The 17,707-nt window shown below is 38.3% G+C and overlaps 1 protein-coding gene across 12 annotated transcripts in view; it reads left to right on the plus strand.

The window, feature by feature from the left end:
* Positions 1–17,707, plus strand: part of ARHGEF7 (Rho guanine nucleotide exchange factor 7) — a 135,975-nt gene that overhangs the window by 74,724 nt on the left and 43,544 nt on the right. For all 12 annotated transcript variants that reach the window (XM_072343685.1, XM_072343619.1, XM_072343626.1 and 9 more), the window contains 4 exons: positions 997–1,198; positions 6,721–6,809; positions 12,312–12,406; positions 12,710–12,805. In XM_072343685.1, the coding sequence (XP_072199786.1) occupies positions 1,000–1,198; positions 6,721–6,809; positions 12,312–12,406; positions 12,710–12,805 (479 nt within the window). In that variant the 5' untranslated portion in view covers positions 997–999. The remainder of the gene's footprint in view (positions 1–996; positions 1,199–6,720; positions 6,810–12,311; positions 12,407–12,709; positions 12,806–17,707) is intronic.

A 17,707-nucleotide genomic window follows, 5' to 3' on the forward strand; every position in this document is an offset into this window, starting at 1 on the left:
GCAAATATGTAAGTGAAATTCTGTTAACCTGGAGAGCTGACTAGGATCGCTTACACAGAGGTTTTCTCACGGAAGATACCTTTTTTGGTAGTACAGGTAATGGGCATTACTGTGTAAAGATGGGTGTGTTTAGTAATCTTATTCTCACAGTTACAGTGCAGTGGTCTGTATTTGGGTTACTTAAAGCTGATCAAGTATTTAGCTTTTTAAAAGTATGATAGTTCATCCTTATTCTGCATTGCTACAGATATGCAAGGACAAAATCCCAAGTTTGAACATTGTTCATTTGAAAATAGATGTGAGCATTTAGTTATTACAGAACAATAAACCTCTTCATTTTTATGAGATATAAGCATACGTGTACACGGACAGCTGCAAGTTGAATGTGCATCAGGTTAGCACCTATTCTAACCTTGCACCAATTGATTTTGTGAGTACTTATTTGATGCAAATTGCATACCTGATTCTTAGGCTTTCTGGAAAGACACACTCTTCCTCTGTGGGCAGGCTGCTGTGACTTCCATGTTCCAGGAAAGGGAAGCTTTAAGTTGCAAACTCGATTGATATCCAGCAGTAAAGGTTGTGAGTTACACCCAACTCAGTACCACCACTGCTGATCTGGAGTGAGTTAGAAAGCTCTGATATCAAACTGTCATATCTTTGTTGCCGCAAAACACGATTTCAGTTTATGCTGTATAGAGAAAACGGTTGGTTTTTTATTTGTTTTAGTAGGAATTACTCACATTTTAAGTTCTGTTCCCCCATTCTGATTTGAAGAGGCTGTAATAAGGTGATATACTCTTGGGACTTGCAGATATCAAGAAATGAAAATGAGACACACCAGAAATGGCATATCGTCCTTTGCAAGGCCTTAGAATAAAGATATGCAGGAGTCGCGTGTGTTGGGTGAGGGGAACGGGAGTTATTTGTATGAATGCTTCTGTTAATGAAATAATCATTTAAATATCTAAAGTTATCCTTTTGTATTCCTACTAGGACATGACAGATAACAGCAACCATCAGTTGGTGGTGAGAGCAAAATTTAATTTTCAGCAGACAAATGAAGACGAACTTTCTTTTTCAAAAGGAGATATTATTCACGTAACAAGAGTGGAAGAAGGAGGCTGGTGGGAAGGAACACTAAATGGCAAAACAGGGTGGTTTCCAAGTAACTACGTTCGAGAAATAAAATCAAACGGTGAGTTTTAAAGTAGATGGTATTTATACAACTCTTTATTTTGGGTAGAGATGGATAGTTGATTAAAAACTGTACTGTTTTGAGTTTCAACTTGACTGTATTTACTGAAATTCAGCCATGAAACACATCAGTGCTTAGGAACTCATACTCCTTGCCTGCTTTGCTATGAGGAGCACTTTGGGAGTTTAAGTTAACAGTAAGCGCACAGAAAGCTTCCACGTTCTTTTGTCTGTCTCTTTCGCAGTTGGGTTGCTTTGACTTTCTAGAATGCCAATTTGCCTCTGATGTTGATATGCTTTGAATTGGTGCTTTGGGTTTAAGTAGTAAGGGGTTTCCTACAAGTCTCAAAAATAAATAAAGTAAAAATCAGGTGTCATTCCTGGAGGAAAAGTCCCTTGTTCTACCAAAGCCTTCATAGAGACAGTTTCTTTTTCTTTTTTATGCAATATATTTGTGATGTTTTTATCTCTATTGTTCCTGTGTCGTCTTCTCTTCTGTATACAAGCCTTGCTCTTACACCAAACTTAGATACTGAAAATCATGTTGTGAAGGTGCCTTCTGTAAATGTCAATGTTAATGACTAAGTGTCAGAACAAACTTTTTTGACCTCCTTGAACATTGATGTGGGTGACATGATCTACTTTTTGTCTCTTCCCCGTCTTTGCTTGCTTTTGTTGACTGGGAGCAAACCTTTTGCTCTGTAGCTTTGCCACTGTAACCTTGTCATAGCTCCAATCAGCACAGATCTTTCTGGACATGCTAAAACATTGGGGTGACTTCTTTTTAGGCACCTTAGATGTACTCAGGATATCTGTAGTGTTGCGACGGTCTTTCAGCCATGATGAATATTTTGTGCCATTGTTACTCACGTAACAATGCTGCATGGATCTTGTTTGAATTGCATCAGTTCTGATGTCATCAGACTCTGGAGACTGGAACTTGGGTCATCCAGAAGGCTCCAGAATTGAAATAGCTTTTAACGGTGAGTATATGAGAGCCAAAAGCTGCCAGCAACTGGAAGGAAGATTGTTACTGTCTTTTGAGAATACTTCACTCAGGTAAAGTGACTTTTCTAAGCAGGAAGGTCAGAAAGCTATGAAGCTGAGGTTAGTACCAAGTACAGTTCTTGCCAGTTCTTGCAACCCTTCCTGATACTTGATTTCTAGGGCCAAAATAAACTGCTTCTAGATTTAAACTTCACACCAACAGCAAAGTACTCTGCTAAGATCTTCATTTCCCTGTGCTCTGTAGGCATATTCCCTATGCTGTCTCCAACTACTGTAAGGCTATTGGCATTCCTGGAGCACTGTGCTGATTCCCTTCTCTGGTAGGGGAATATGTGCTTATAATATAATATAATATATACATATTATAACATATAATATATATATAATATATATAATATATATAATGCTAGCACAGTATGCTAGCTGATATGTGTATGATCCTTGTAATGAATGGTTGTAGAAAAGATAATGAGATTTTTGAGCAAAATGCAGCATTCAGTCTTCTCATGCTAAATGATGACTTGGTAAACGGAGGAAATAAATTTAATTGGGATAGGAAAGGATTTTTATTTAGTGAACAAGACACTGTCACGTTCAAAAGATTGCTTCTTTGAACTTTCAGAATGGGAAGAAAAAGAGGATTTGCTTGAAATTTGGTACTTCAGATCAAACATACAAGTAAAAGAGAAACTGAAGCAGTAGGGTTTTCTTTTTCCAGATGTGTGCCTACACTGTAAGGAAGATGGTCTGTGTTTGTTTTTTTTTTTCCTCTTCATCTGCTCTGTGCAGTTTTCACCTTTCCAACTCCAACATCTTATCCTTTTTAGTGTTCTTTGATTGCTAGTCAGGAATCTTTTAAGGTGGCGGGACTTACTTTCATGCTGCTGTAATGTTGCTCATGACAGAGGTTGAAAGATTCATACTGTGGAAGTTTATTAGAAATTTGACAGTGTGCCCTTACTAAGCTTTTTCGTTGCGCAGCAGCAGGAGGGAATGTGTGAAGACTTAGGTGGAGCCTTGTGTCTTATACTGCTGGTCCTGTCTTGCTCTGGAGAAAGATTAGGAGATTTAGAGAGCTGCGGGTTACCTTCTGATGAAAGAGCGGTATTTAGCCAGAACACAAAGTACTTCACTTGGCAACTGTCATTAGCCAGTCAGTTTTATAAGAGAATTCACATGGTGGCTTTCTGGGTTTTATCACTGTAACCCATTTAATGGCATCATTATGCAAACAGGAATATAGCTTTGAAAAACAACATTTGATGTCACAAATATTTTTCTAATTCTTCAAAGAAATTAATGTGTTATTAGTGTCTAGCCTCTCTTCTGTTATGCTGTCTTGACAGTTAATGTTGGTAGCAGGCCCAGTACAAATTAATGTTAATAGTTCTTCTGTCGTGGGAAAAGTCAGTATGGAAAAGCGAAGCGCATCTGGTGTTCCCATCCTGTGGTGTGTGAGGACTGGACAAATAGACTTTCAGCTTAGTGAAAAAAAGAACAAGAATGCTGGTTTTGCTGGCATACGTGGAAGGTTATTTTCTTTTGTCAAGGGGTATTCTACAGGCAAAAACTGAATAGAGTGATACTTGAGTGGGTGCTTGTTTGGTTTGAATTTGGTCATGTGCTGTCTGTACTGAGTTTTCAGTACTAATGTAACAGGTTTACATTGGGACTAAAAGAAAAGTAGGCAGAAGGAAAGAATCTCTTGTATGGGGAAGCCTGGTTAGGACACTGTTAAGAAGTTACAGCTTTCAGTACTTTGAGAAGCAGCACTTAGGTGTTGGAATGGGTAAGATGCTAGAGTTTGGCTAGTATTACTGAAGCCTATGCATTTCATGGCTTTAAGACCTTTATACGTTCCCAGTATGTTGGATATGGGGCACACCTGCTTGAAATATTTATTGATAATTCAATATTCAAAGCATAATTGCTTCATGTTTGTGAAAGTACACTGATATTCTCTGATGAAGGATAACAGACAGTTATTTTTGTTTATGCTGAGAAAGTGATACCTTACGTGCAAGATCAGGATTTTCTTCTCTGTAACACACTATGTAATAGAGCTAATTTCAGCAAGACTTTTATTCCTCCTTATGAAGCAAGGCAAAGCTTAGAGGCAGGATACCAGACGTGATAGATGAACTGATTTACTGTGCCTGATTCTGTTTCTACAATGGAAACAGCCTTTGTGTTCTACAAGCTGAATGTTGATTATGGCTGTTCAGGCAAAAGGATTCTAATGTGTGATTCTTTTTTTGTGTCTTCTCTTTAAGCCTGAATATAATCTTATGTGTGGATAACTGAGTCAGCTGAACAGCTGGTAACATGAATTACTGTTTATTTCAGCTAAATTTTCCTATCTTCAGCAGCTTAGGAGTAGAATAATGATGGGGAAGAGATGTATTTTTACACTGCTTAAGATGACAGAGTAGTCACTATTCTGTGACCAGTCAGTTTGCTCCAGAATAGCAAGGGTCAGGCATCTGTATTGTGACATAGTTCAGTAGCAAGTACTTACCTTTCTCCTTGAGCGTATCAGTTTCATCAGCTCTTCCTTTTGTGTTCTTTGGCAAGTGGAAAACATTCAGGTTTTTAATGAGCCTGATAGTCACTATAAATTGTAGAATCAGTTGGGAGCTCCCACAGAGAACGAAAATAAATCACATATATACAAATGACACTTTCATCATTCAATACAATGAAGCAAGTTGCAGCTGTCCCATAAATGAGCAGTGTTCTTATTTACGAATTTATGCAGTAGCTGTATATAGAGTGTTAACTTAGATGTTTCTTTTGCATAGTCTGTGTGATCACAAATCTGCTTGGGTTTTTGGGTGGCAGTAGCTCTGTCATTTGGAATTATTTGATTGCATAGCAGAACAGCTAGTGAGAGCATCAGTATTCCCAGCTGCATTGCTTGAAGCTAATGGGATTTTGTGCTCTGTTTCAGCTTACAGCTGACTTGAGGTGGGGGTTCTTTACCGAGAGGGTTCGTATATCATCTCAGAATGTGGTACAGAAGAATGTTTTTGCCCATGTTTGGTAGCTCAAAGACAGTGCTGTATTTTTAGAATAGCTTCTCTGAGAAGAATTCCAATGCAGCTTAGAGAAAACCTCCTTCAAGATGCCACAAGTGTTCCTGGGGATTGAGTGGCCTGCTGGCTAACCCCTCTGGTTAGCTGGCATAGCCAGGAGATAGGAGGATGGCCTGCAGGCTGCATGCTTAAGCTGCTGGGTGACTGCACCCTGGGCACAGGCCCATGGAGGCTGGTGCCTTATGGACCATTCTGCTGATGATGTTGCCTCCCTGGCCAGCTTTTCTGGCATGGTGTTTCCCCATAGCTGTCATATAATGTAGCTGACTGGGTTTTTCTTGTAAAGGCAGTTCTGGGGCTGAGACTTGCATAATTTATTCTTAATGGCCATGCAGTATCAAGCTGACTAGAGTTAAATTATATATGTTTATTAAAATGTTTTTGAAACAGAAACTTGCTTTTAAAATCAAGGTAAGACTTTGAGTAGGTGTGCTGTGATGATGCTTTTTTGTATTGTTTAGGTAAATAAGATTTGAAGTGCTTATCTGAAGTTTGCATGTTTAGGCAAGCCTGCTTATGTTATACAAACCAAAGCACTGCTGTGTCCTGACAAACACCACGGAGCATCCACACTTGCTGGTGGGCTAAGTCAAATGTGAGAGATCAAAATGAAGTGCTGTAGATTTTAACTTGTGTTTCCCCAGTGTGCAGCATGATCCTTGACTGAGCTGGGGGAGTAGTAGAAGTGGAAGGGGAGACTTTAGTGTCATGTGTCTCTCCATTCTGGGAGCCAGCACTCAGCTTTCAGGTCAACAGCTCTGATCTAGAAGACACAGGCTCTCCTTCCAGAAGAGCATGTGTAGCTGAGGGTTGATTTCCTATGGGATTATATTAAGACGTACATTTATTGTTTGATTCTGTTCTCAAGTATGTTAGCACGGGTGAGGTTTTTTTTCTTAATATTTCACTGATGATAAAGCATAATTTGTTTCTTTATTTAAATGGTTTTTTTTGAGATAGGCACCTGTTAAATCACTTTATTGTACAGCGTGGTGATTGTTTGCAGTGTCCTGCCTCTGATATGTTTGACTTTTGCTCAAATGTTTTTACTGAGTTCATTGAATTGACACCAAAATCAGTTTGAAAGTGCCAGTAGCGTGCAAAATACTTTTATTTTCAATTGTAGTCTGTGATGTTTTGTCTTTAAATAAATATATTTGGACAAAGCTGGTTTTATTAAGTGACTTCCTAGTTCCAGGAAAAAAGAATGGAGAGGTTTTGTTTGCCTTCAATGAGATTAGCATTACATTTATTATGAACAATTTTGATTTCTTACCAATAATTCCTGGCATAATAAGTATGAACATTTCTTAGTGAAGCATTATTTTTTCCATATTACTGTTTTAAAGTGGTTTGTTTGACCTCTAGTGTTAAGCTATGAAATTGCACCCCATTGACTCAAAAATACCTTTCATTTCAGAAAAGCCGGTCTCCCCCAAATCAGGTACACTGAAGAGTCCACCTAAAGGCTTTGATACATCTGCAATCAACAAAAGCTATTACAATGTGGTGAGTGAAGCTTTTATCTCCCAGTGAACTTTTTATATATAGTAGAACCTCATTTAATTTAAATGCTCTTATCGCTGCAAAGAAGTTAACAGTCTCGTCAGAGCCCTAGCGTTGGAACTGGATAGGAATTTTAGTGAGCTCTCAGACAAACGAGATCATTTTAGTTTAATGAAATATCATGCATATGGGTTCCAAGCATGATTCAAAGTTATGGTCTAAAGTAAGTGAATAATATGCGTTACTGTAGTGTATTATGCTCATTTTACTTGCTTGGCTAGTTGTTAATTTCATTTCTCTCACCTTAATACGCAGTCACTCTTCTCTAGACACCATAAACTAATGAAATTCTGATGTATGAAAATGATTAAGACTATTTAATTCTTTTGTTGAACAAGGCATTAAACATCTGGAGTGATTTACCTTCTTTATATTCATGCTTATAAACCGACTTGGATATGAACTTCCAGAACCTCTCCCTTACAACTGACGAATTGATTTCATGGCAGAATTTGCATAATTAGAAAACATGGATTGCCTTTAATACGCACCCAGGGGTTCTTTAGTCTAGTAGTCATCCCTCTTTAGTAGATATGCAGAAGGAACATGTGAAATTTAATCTTTAAACCTGATGTAACCATTTTGTGAAACCTTTGTTTACTAACAGGAGATACTTTGGGAAGCAAAAACAGTATGATGCTTTTGGTTAACCACTGCTCCCTGCTGGTGTAAGAAGAAAGCACAAGCGTTCTTTTTCTTTGGTTTTCTTTTCTCTTCATCATATTTGTCAGGGTTAGCAGGACTGTAAATGTAATTCCATGCTTTCATCTTTTGTGATTATGGCATGGAGAATGGAGCAGCTTTACATATCTGCCCCTAGTTGAAAATATTGAGGCACTCCTGCTGCTCCCCACTTACTTGCGTGATAATTAAAGTGATAAAATGATTAGTGACATTGGTAACATCACACTCTCAGAATCAGACTGTTTTTCACCTTGATCAGGTGCATCTGCCTCGATGGATTTGTCTTATGCGATAAGTTTCCTTCTGTTTTGACTGCTAGCTATTTATTAACTAATGAGGATCTATCATGTCCTTGAGGGGAGAAATGACTTATCCATAAGAATATAGATAGTAAATTAAAGTATTGTCCCTAGAGTATTGTTCTTAAGTCTGTCTGCAGTGAATTGGGACATTGTAGCAAATAACACCAATTTTTAATCTCATCATCTTATTATTTTTGTTTAAAGAATGAGAGGCTGTGCTATAGCATGCACTTTGTTTCCAAGAGGTAAGACTTTATTGCTGCTCTTGAAACTTAAATTAGGATAGCTGGCATCAAATTAGGATAGCTGGCATCTGTGCTTTCTTAAAAAAATGTGGAGTGCTTACTGTGGCAATATAACCAAAATAATTATTTTAACTAATTAGTATGTAGTGATATTTATAGGTAGATGAATATTCAGTTTAAACTGCAGACTGAGTTTTTGTTTAGTTTTGCTGTGTAAACTGCAACTCCTGCTTTTTATAACTGATCATTGTTACAGACGTGGTTCTTCCCTGTGATAAGCATTTCATCATCAACCCGCATGAAACCCATACTACGGGTCAAAAAAGAGTAGCTCCTAATAAACTGGTGATGAAAGAACATAGCCTGAGTTAGAGTAAGCATTAAAAACTGTTGCTGTCACTTGACAGCCAAACATGTTCTGGGACTGGCATGCTGGGATTCCTTGCTGCTGTTGAGTTGTGACTGTATTCCTCCATGCATACTGAGACCCTGTAAGCCTCACGATTATTTGTTGCTGTCTTTCCTAGGGAAGGATTTGTGGTGCAGGTAGCAGCTGTGAGTGTGTTGGTCAGCCTGAGGAAAAGAATCAAAAGACAATTCAGATGAAAATCAGGAAGTAGTAGGAGAGGCTTTGCTAATCTCCCTATCTGGGAAAACAACCGCATGGGCTTAGGAAAGTGCTTAAAATGAAGATGAGGCTGCTTTCACTGCTTTCTTTTGTTCTTCATCTCTATGTAAACATGTTTATGGATTTGCAGAGCTCCAGCTGAAGTTTGTAACATAGATCATGATGATCTCTGTGCTTTATTAGCTGTGCCTTGTGCTTGGTGTTGCTTTGAAAGTGTGGGATACATTTCGTTTACTGTTACACTTTGCTTAGCTGGAGACTGTGGGTTAGTGGAGTGACTGTGCTGCAGCATCTCTATTAAATGGTACAAGTCTGAGCAGGACGTAATATGAACCAGACTTGTTGGAAGCGTTTCAACCTTGACCATGTAGAAGTAGTTCAGTAGCCTGCTGCTGAAGAAGTGGTCATATTATTGCATGTTATTCCCTGAGGACAGAATGAGTTCTGTGTTATTGTTTTGTACCAGTTCCTTGAGAATTTAAAACTTGGTATCCCACACGAAATTGTCTTGCCTTAGAGAATAACTGTGTGGAGTCTAAACAGCCTTTCTAAAAGCTGGTAAAGAAATGGACAGCATTCTCTATAGCATGAATATTTTAATAAGTGATTGGAAAACAACTGTGCCTTTTGTGGCCCCGCTTTCCAATCTGGAGCAAGTGTTTGTGTTTATCGAATGTTTGCGAGGGCTCTGGAGATAGTGGGATACTTTAATGGCGCTTTACACTGCTCCTCTTGAGACCTCTTTTAGGGAGCATAGTCTGAGTTTCATGATTCAGGAACATTAGATGCTGACTGCTTTTGCTGAACATGTGATACTCTACTTGAATGCTTTACTGCTTGCATAAAATGAGAATGTGCTGCAGGATCATGCCCAAGTGTAGGTATGAAATCTGCCTTTTCTCCCTCTGTTGGAAGGCGATCATCTTTGTGTAGGTCATTTAAATCCATTTTTGGGTGGTAACTTTCCCCTTAGGGAGATGACTGGGGTTTTGTGTGACAGAATTGTTAACCAAGCTTGAATTTTCCATGCCTTGTGATTGAGAGAGCTTGTGCTCTGTGAGCTCAGTTTTCTGTGCCTGCCATTCATCAGTGTTACGGATTGTAAAAGCTGCCACTTCAATGCTGCTCTTTTGGTACCCAGACTTATCTGTGCAAATGTTGTGGTGGAGCTGTGGAAACAAGGTCTTCGAGGTCTCATGGGGTCTTGCAGCAGCCAGAACACACGGAAAACAGGAAAGGGAAGAAAGGTGATTATCAGAGCTGACGGGCAAGATGTGGACATGAGGAATGTAAGGCTGCTCTGGTGCCAGAATGCTGAATTACAATACGGAGCACTTAGTGCTTCAAAGCATAGCTAAGGATTTTATCTGTATTACTTCGTCGTGAGGTTGGTAAGTCAAGCTGGAAGGATGCAGAAGTTTGCAGAATGGATGCTTTAGAGCAGTGTGAGCGAGACTGTCCTCATTAAAAACGTATTCAATTAAAACAACATTGTATGCAATGGAAAAAAGGGAAATAGGTTGAATGAATTTTAAGAGGTGTTTAAAGCTGTGCTTATTTCTGAGCTATTGTGCAGAGTAGCGCAAAGCAGTGTAAGAGTATCTGCTTCAAGACCTGTGCAAAGTATTGTTTTATTTAGATTTCTTTTTTCTTTTTTTCCAATTAACTTGTGTGGCTGATGCTTTTACTTCTCAAGTTTTCCCATTTTTTTTCCACTCACCTCATCTTCTCCATCTTTTTCTTCCAACTACTTCTACATATTCCAAGGAAAACCCTCAAATAAAAATCCCAGTAAGCACAGGAAAATAATTGAGCTGTTAGATATGAAACTAGTTTTATTCCAGCCTTCTCAGAGAGCTGTTTATTGCAAAGGGTGGAAAATATTCTGAGAAAATGGAGCATGGTCCTTCAATATTTCTAGCAAACTTGTTGGTCATTTTGTCTTTTCATGCTTTCTTATAACGTTCAGTGCTTCATCAGGATGCTGCGTTTTTATCCTTGGCTTTGTCTCTTTTTCCCAACTGATGACTTTATCTGGAAGATTTTTGTTGGAAAGGCTGTATTTGAAAACACTGATCTTACATTTGGTTTTGAACCATATGGATCATAAGTACTTCTATGCTCTCGTGTTAACAGCTGATGTCTTTTGCATTATACTTCTGCTAGAAAGCAGGATTTAGCTTATGATCAATGGAAATGTATTTTTTCCTCTTGTTTTTGTTTTGCTGCATAGATCAGAGAAGACTTACGAAGGTTTTTAGTAAATAATTTTTGCTCCCGCGTTGTATTTCATGCTGTAGATTCCTGTTTAATAGCTACAGCTTTCCTTGTGACATTCTTCTGTCATCACGTTTAGCAGAGAATGGAGACATTTTAATCTTCAGCTCAGGATTCAGATTTCCAACAAAAGAATGAACTCAAAAGTGGTCTCTCTCTTTCTCCAAATGAATAGAACCATTCAAGGAATAAGCAGAATCAATGACACCAATGAAAGGAACAGTGAATTCTTCATTGACATACTGAACTATTTAAAGTTATTTCATCAGGTTTGCATTTAGGAATGAATGGCTTTTTTTATTTCTCTAAGAAAGAGTATTGACTACAACACTGAATAATGCTCTCAATTACAGTCGTTACTATAAATGCTGAAATGAGATATTACTGTAGGCCCGGCAAATATGGCATGAGGCAAAAAAAGAGGAGGTTTGTGGTGTGGCTTATGAGCAATAATTTGTAAAAAGTTTTCAAAGCTTACTGTGTTTTATGAATGGCATTTAATTCTTAGGAATCTCCTGCTAGATCATTCGCTTTTTGAAGGCAAAAATTGTCTGCTAGAAGCACTGTAGATTTTGACATGGTTCTCTTAAAGCAGGCTACTTAAAGATGGCCCATTAAAATGCTTTCTTGCACATGATTGGGAGTATTGAAGTTGTTTGATTTCTATTCATCCAAAAAGTGTATACTGTATATTCTAATTTATTTATTTAATTTAATTTCCCTGTGGTATTTTACTGCACTCTTGATGGAAGGTTGGGTGTCCTCATTTAAAAAGATTATTGCAGTGAGACTAATCATATCGCAAAGTAAAGTCGTCAGTTATTTGATATTTATAAATCTGACCTTTTAGCTAGAGCAAAGCATCTGAATAAGTGAACCCTTGGCTAATAAGAGAAGTTGTGTTGTAACTCAGACTGAGGAAGCAACAGTTGTTGTATGTTTCTCTTAAAACTTTTAATGTGTTTTGCCATTTTCTGAACTGTGACCATTTGGAAGTGCACAGGAGGAATAATTACTCCTGGCTCTGGAAGGACACTCCCTCTTCACAGTAAAAGTTAGTTAGCATCATGTAATTATTGTTAGCACTTCTCCTGTGTGGCTGAGGGGTAGCTTGTGTGGCTGTGTGTTTTTTCTCTTTCAGTTCTATAAGTGCATAGTACTTCATTCTTTTCTGCTGGTGCTGAAAGTCTTAATATAGGAAAGTTCTTATGAATTTTCCCAGTGCTGAATAATTTTCAATATGTTTTAAGACTGGTATTAGTTTGAATGTTTTTGAAAAATACCCATCAGCCATTGTTATTTATTGTAGGTGCTACAAAATATATTAGAAACAGAAAATGAATATTCTAAGGAGCTACAGACAATGCTTTCAAACTACCTGCGACCGTTACAAGCCAGTGAAAAGTATGTGAGTTTATTTTAGCTTTTAAAATAAGGCTGCTGATCTCTTGGGTATTGGGGAGGGTTTATGTCATCAAAACTTCAATTTTAGTGCTAATGTGCGTTTTCTTGTGTGAACTGAAATCCGTGAGGCAGGAGTTTCTCTCTCAAGTTCCTGTCGTTCTTCTTGCTTTCTGACTTGGACAGGCTGATTCTGGCTCTTGATCAAAGAACCAGTAAGCATTTTTTTAATGTTCTAGGTTTTCTTAAAGAACAAATAGTCAATAACTACCAACATAAACACGTTTTGTTTTACCTTGGCAACAGGTTGAGCTCGACCAACACTTCGTACTTAATGGGAAATCTGGAAGAAATAAGTTCTTTCCAGCAGATGCTTGTACAGTCTTTAGAAGAATGCACCAAGTAAGTACTTTGCATACCAGATGGTGTAGAATTCTAACAAGCATGTATTTGTTACTTAACTTATGGTGTAAGTTAATGTTTGAGATGAAATTTTGTACCTCTCATTGTAATGGTAGTTGCTGTAGCAAAAGGAAAAAAGTAATATATTTTTAGTTAATCATTCCTTGCTTGTAGAGATAAATATTGGCTCCAGGATGCAAATGCAGGGATGGGAATTTTGAAATAGTTAGGAAACAATTTGTAAATTACCATAATACAATTATACACTAGAAAGGAGGTGATTAAAAGCGTTTTTTAATTGTGGAGGCAGGTTTATTTTAGGTCTTTTCTTAAGAGCGTAAGAGAATGAAGGTAGCTTATGCTGTGATGGAACAGTGGAGGTGATGGGGGAAGTGAGTTGGATGAAGGACTCCATGAAAAGAATTTTGGTCATTATATTTTTGTCCCAGTCAGTGGATAGTCATCAACATGTGCTGGGAGATACACTTAGAATAGGCAGAAACATCTGAAAAAAAATCACTGTCAATACCTGTACTATATTATCTAAGAATCATGAAGAGTAAAGGGAAAGTGTCATGAAGAATGGAAACAACTCTCTTCATTCCGTAGGCTAAGGTGAGTTGTAACAGGATGTTTTTCACTACTTTTGTAGTGAAGATGTAAGAAAGAAGAACATCACATTTGTATTTTCCCTACAGTTTTCTGCTGTTGAAACTCCACAGAAAGTGTAGTTCCTGTTCATAACCTTGCGTGAGTCCTTTTTCTCACTTGCGTTCTGGTTTTGTCTGACCACACGATGAGCTACTGTGACTACTAATCCAGATTTGCTAGTTTCCTGCCAAATTAGTCATTTAAATTGCTACTAAAGGCTGAGACACATTTTAGTCTGTGCAGGGGAAATACTGGAAGCACTTGGCTGCGAGTAGGAGTGAATGTCTTGGATGGAGGAGAAAATACCTATTTTGGCAGCACTAATTGTACTCCGTGTATTTTGTTTTGACTTCTTTCTCCTCTGTTCCTCTAAGCTGATCTGTGTTGAGAGGAAGCTTTGTCGAAGTGTAAGCTGTGTCTCCTCTAGACATTCATTTCTGTCTGGGCATGTTGCTGACTTGGGATCTCGTGTCCTCCTGCCATCTGGCTTCTCTCCCGTTGTTCTTTCTCTAGACAGCGTACGCTGGAGAGAATGGAAAGGAGCTAATGCTTTAGCAGTGGAAGGGAGGCATTCTCAAAATAATCTTCCCTCCATGCTGCATTTGAGTAAGAAGGGTAATCTTTTTGACAAGTTCAACTCAAACACATCGCTGACCAAGTCGCAAACACTGAGGGTGACTGTCCGTGTGCTTAGATAGTTGTCTTTTCTCTTGTCATTTCACTTTCTATTGTTGAATTCTTTTTTACTATTATTTTGCTTCTATAAATACAAGTTGAGAAAACGAACAGACTGTCATCTTCCAAACCTTTTGATTAAACTTCTTTTAAGAGAGATACTGCCTTCAAATATTAATGCTAGCTCCATTTTAAATTAGTATGAAGATTGATGTGTACTTTATTCCGTATTATTTATGTACTTTATTCCATATTATTTTATTTATATCGTACTTTATTTTTGAGCTTAAAGCAATGTTTTAGAATTCTTTCCGTGATCTAAATTGTTTTAGCACACTCTTCCATAATGTCCTTTGTTTTTCTTCTGGGTAAGTGAAATGTCGCCGTGTAATAGATTAGGAAACATAATGGATCGTAGTAGGTGGTCAGAGGAAGTGATGCTTCAGGATTACTGGAGGGTTACTACAAAATGTTTTTAATTATTTTCTTTTTATAAATAGGCTGGTCGTGCCAAGTTATATTTTCGGTTCAATTTTCATCATAGCATATCAACTTGAGCATCCAACTTCCTCCTGTTTTGAATCTAATCCATCATCCTTTTTGTAATGTAGAAGAATGCTTGCCCTGCTGCCCTGTTTTTTGTCATTTTGCCATGTTTTTTTGGCTGGTAAACCTGTTCTCTAAGCTCCCAGGCTGAAAATAGATTTATCATTTTATTTTATTTTTGGCAGGGAGCTTACAGTGCCATCATTCAGACACTTCAAGTTGCAGCATCCGGTGTGTTTCTCTGTTTATTGCTTTATCTTAAATTTGTCAGAGTGACCAAACACAGATGTTCTGCCACTTGTGGTGTTGCCAGCCAACACAGCTCAACAAATTCTTGCTCTTGGGCTTGTGAGTTGAATGTTAGTTGAGTTCTGAACTCTGCTTGCATCTATTTGTCATTTTAGTTCTCTCTAATAAATCCTTGAACATGGATGCTTTTCCTCTTTTTGCCCGCACCTTGTTGACTTCTTCTGATCTTTGTATTGTTAAACATTAGTTGCTTTCACAGCACTTTGTGCTGTAGTGGTTTGCGGGGTTTTTTTGGTGATTTTTTGGGGGAGAGAGGTATTTGGATACAATCCAATTTTGATTGTGTCCTACTTCCCTCCTTCTGCCCTGCCCAATTTTCCAAACCTGAAAGCTCTGCTGGTGCACTGCTGAAGGTTTGTCCTCTTTGAACTTGTCCAGGTTGGCTTCACTGCAGTACAATTGCGGTGCTCTTGTGGACTGCTCCATCTGTTGCAGTCTTGGGAGTTTTTCTGTCTGCCTGCTTGAATGCTAGGGACTGTATAGCAGATGCTTTGGGGTTACCTCTGCCTTTGCAGTTTCTTTTTATTGTTTAACAAACAAAAACAGTGTATTAAGTGAATCTAATTAGCATTGAGTTGAATCTTCTGACTGATGGCTTCTCTTCAAGTGTGCTTAGTTTTGATGGATGTCAAAGCGCAGTAATGGCCCAGGCAGTGGTGCTGCTGGAGTCTTCAACTTATGGAAGAGGATTTATGAGTAAAAGTACCCCAGTCTCTTGAAGGAGTGGTCCAGTGTTCTAGAGCTCTTTTCAGCTCTGTGATCCAGTACCCAAATCTGACGAGTGTCTCAATGAACAAGTCTCTCTATTTAGTTATATCTGGGCTGATGCAAGTGATCTCTACTGCTGTAGTGCTGCTCTTCGGGTGTTTTTGGAGCAAGTGGTTGATCAGGTATCTCCTGCTCAAAAAAAACTTGTCCGTTTACCTGGGAGTACAAAGTGTCATTTTGTGGTTGTCTGGTGATGTCAAGATGTGCCAGAGTGCCTATGTATTATCTTCTCTGTAGTGAACTGAAGGCCCAGCTGCCTTTTAGGCAGAAACATACTTATCTTCCTGTACCATCACATCCATGGCTGGGTTTTGACTTCTATTTCCCTCACATCCTCATTCTTGCACATCATGGCTACATGTTTCATCTTGGTTCTGAGTGAACTTAATATTCTGGAATGGCCCTAGAATGGAATGGGGATTAAAAACAGGGGATAGGGTAGAGGGGAAGGGTCTAGCTGTGAGCAAGAGAATGCTTCTCTGTAACCCAAGACTAATGGGTGTTTCAGAATTGTTGCTGAGTGTCTCCCTGTCACGTCTGTTAAAGGCTCATTCTGGTATCTCCTCTTGGTTACTGTATCTATAAATTAATAAGACTATCCATGTTAAGCGAACTTGAGCAGGTTACCTTCTGCTTGTGTGAAGCAAACATGCAACTTCACTGATGTCAGAGAAGACAAATATGTAATGAAACGTATGACACTGAAGAGAGCGCTGAAAAGCAGATGGATAGATTATAAGTTGAATAGTGTCTCAATTTGTGAAAATAATAGCTTGGAAGGCTGGAAGTTCTGCCTTATATTAACAGCCCTGTTCACGTCATCTCCCCAGGCTTTGCAGTAGTGCTGTGTTCTTTTCACAAACTGCCCCTTTGAAGTTATTAGCTACCTTCATCATGTAATCATCTTTTCAGACCTTTGCTCACTTTTAGTCTTGCAATTGTAACAAATGCAATTACCATTGATGCTCAAAGCCTTTCACAGAGGTGGGAAGATGGGCAGGAAATTTCTTATGGAAGGAGATGGAGAGGAATAGAAAATGCTGCCCAGGTAATTCACAGAATTGTGAGGATTGGAAGGGAACTCAGAAATTGATATAGTCCAACCCGCTGCTAAAACAGGCTCCCTGAATTCCTTATTGGTTAGTCTCCGGTTTGTGACAGGCTGTGTAATTGTACGTATGGAGACATAGATGACAGTGCTTGACAGTCTTCTGGTAACCACACAGCAAAGTGAGATTTAGGGTTGTAATCTCATCCTAGCAAAAAGAAAGCTTGCAGGCAGCATGAGATGCTGATTACATTATCTATGTTTGTTTCAATTTGCTTTTTTAACTTGTATTATAATTTGTCTGGATTTGTCAGTTTCCAACAACGTTTACTGTGGTGTTGTAAAGGTCAACGGTGCAAAAGCTAAGATAAACTTCAGAACACACAGGATACGATTCTGTAGTGTTGCTATTTCTCTGTTGGCTGCCAGTCAAGCTTTAGTCCAGTTGTGATCACTGATCTTGAAAAATAATCATGACTGTGCAACAAAGTTGTCTTCTTTCTTACTGCATTCAAATTATTTAGTGATAGGAACCCATTTTAAATCTGGGGAACAGAGCTGGTATCTATCAGATAGAACAACAAAAAACACTAATTACTCAGTAATTTAGATGCTGTACAGGCCTTATTAGTGTTCTTAAATCCTGTAAATGAAATTAAACCTGTCTTTGGCTTTCTTATAAGTTAAGTTTTCTTCATTCTTTAAATATATCTGTGTATACATATGCCTGTATTATGTCTATTTTTATACTTGCAATTCCTTTTTAATTGAGGTATTAAATGAGAGAATATTTAGATGCCAACATCAGAATAAATTATAAAACTGTGCTCTTTATTGAATTAAAACACATAATTACCAGAAGGTTTGTATGATGTAGTGACAGGCATTAAATTGATGTTTTTCAG

Source organism: Excalfactoria chinensis, chromosome 1 (assembly GCF_039878825.1).
Source record: "Excalfactoria chinensis isolate bCotChi1 chromosome 1, bCotChi1.hap2, whole genome shotgun sequence".
Lineage (NCBI taxonomy): Eukaryota > Metazoa > Chordata > Aves > Galliformes > Phasianidae > Excalfactoria > Excalfactoria chinensis.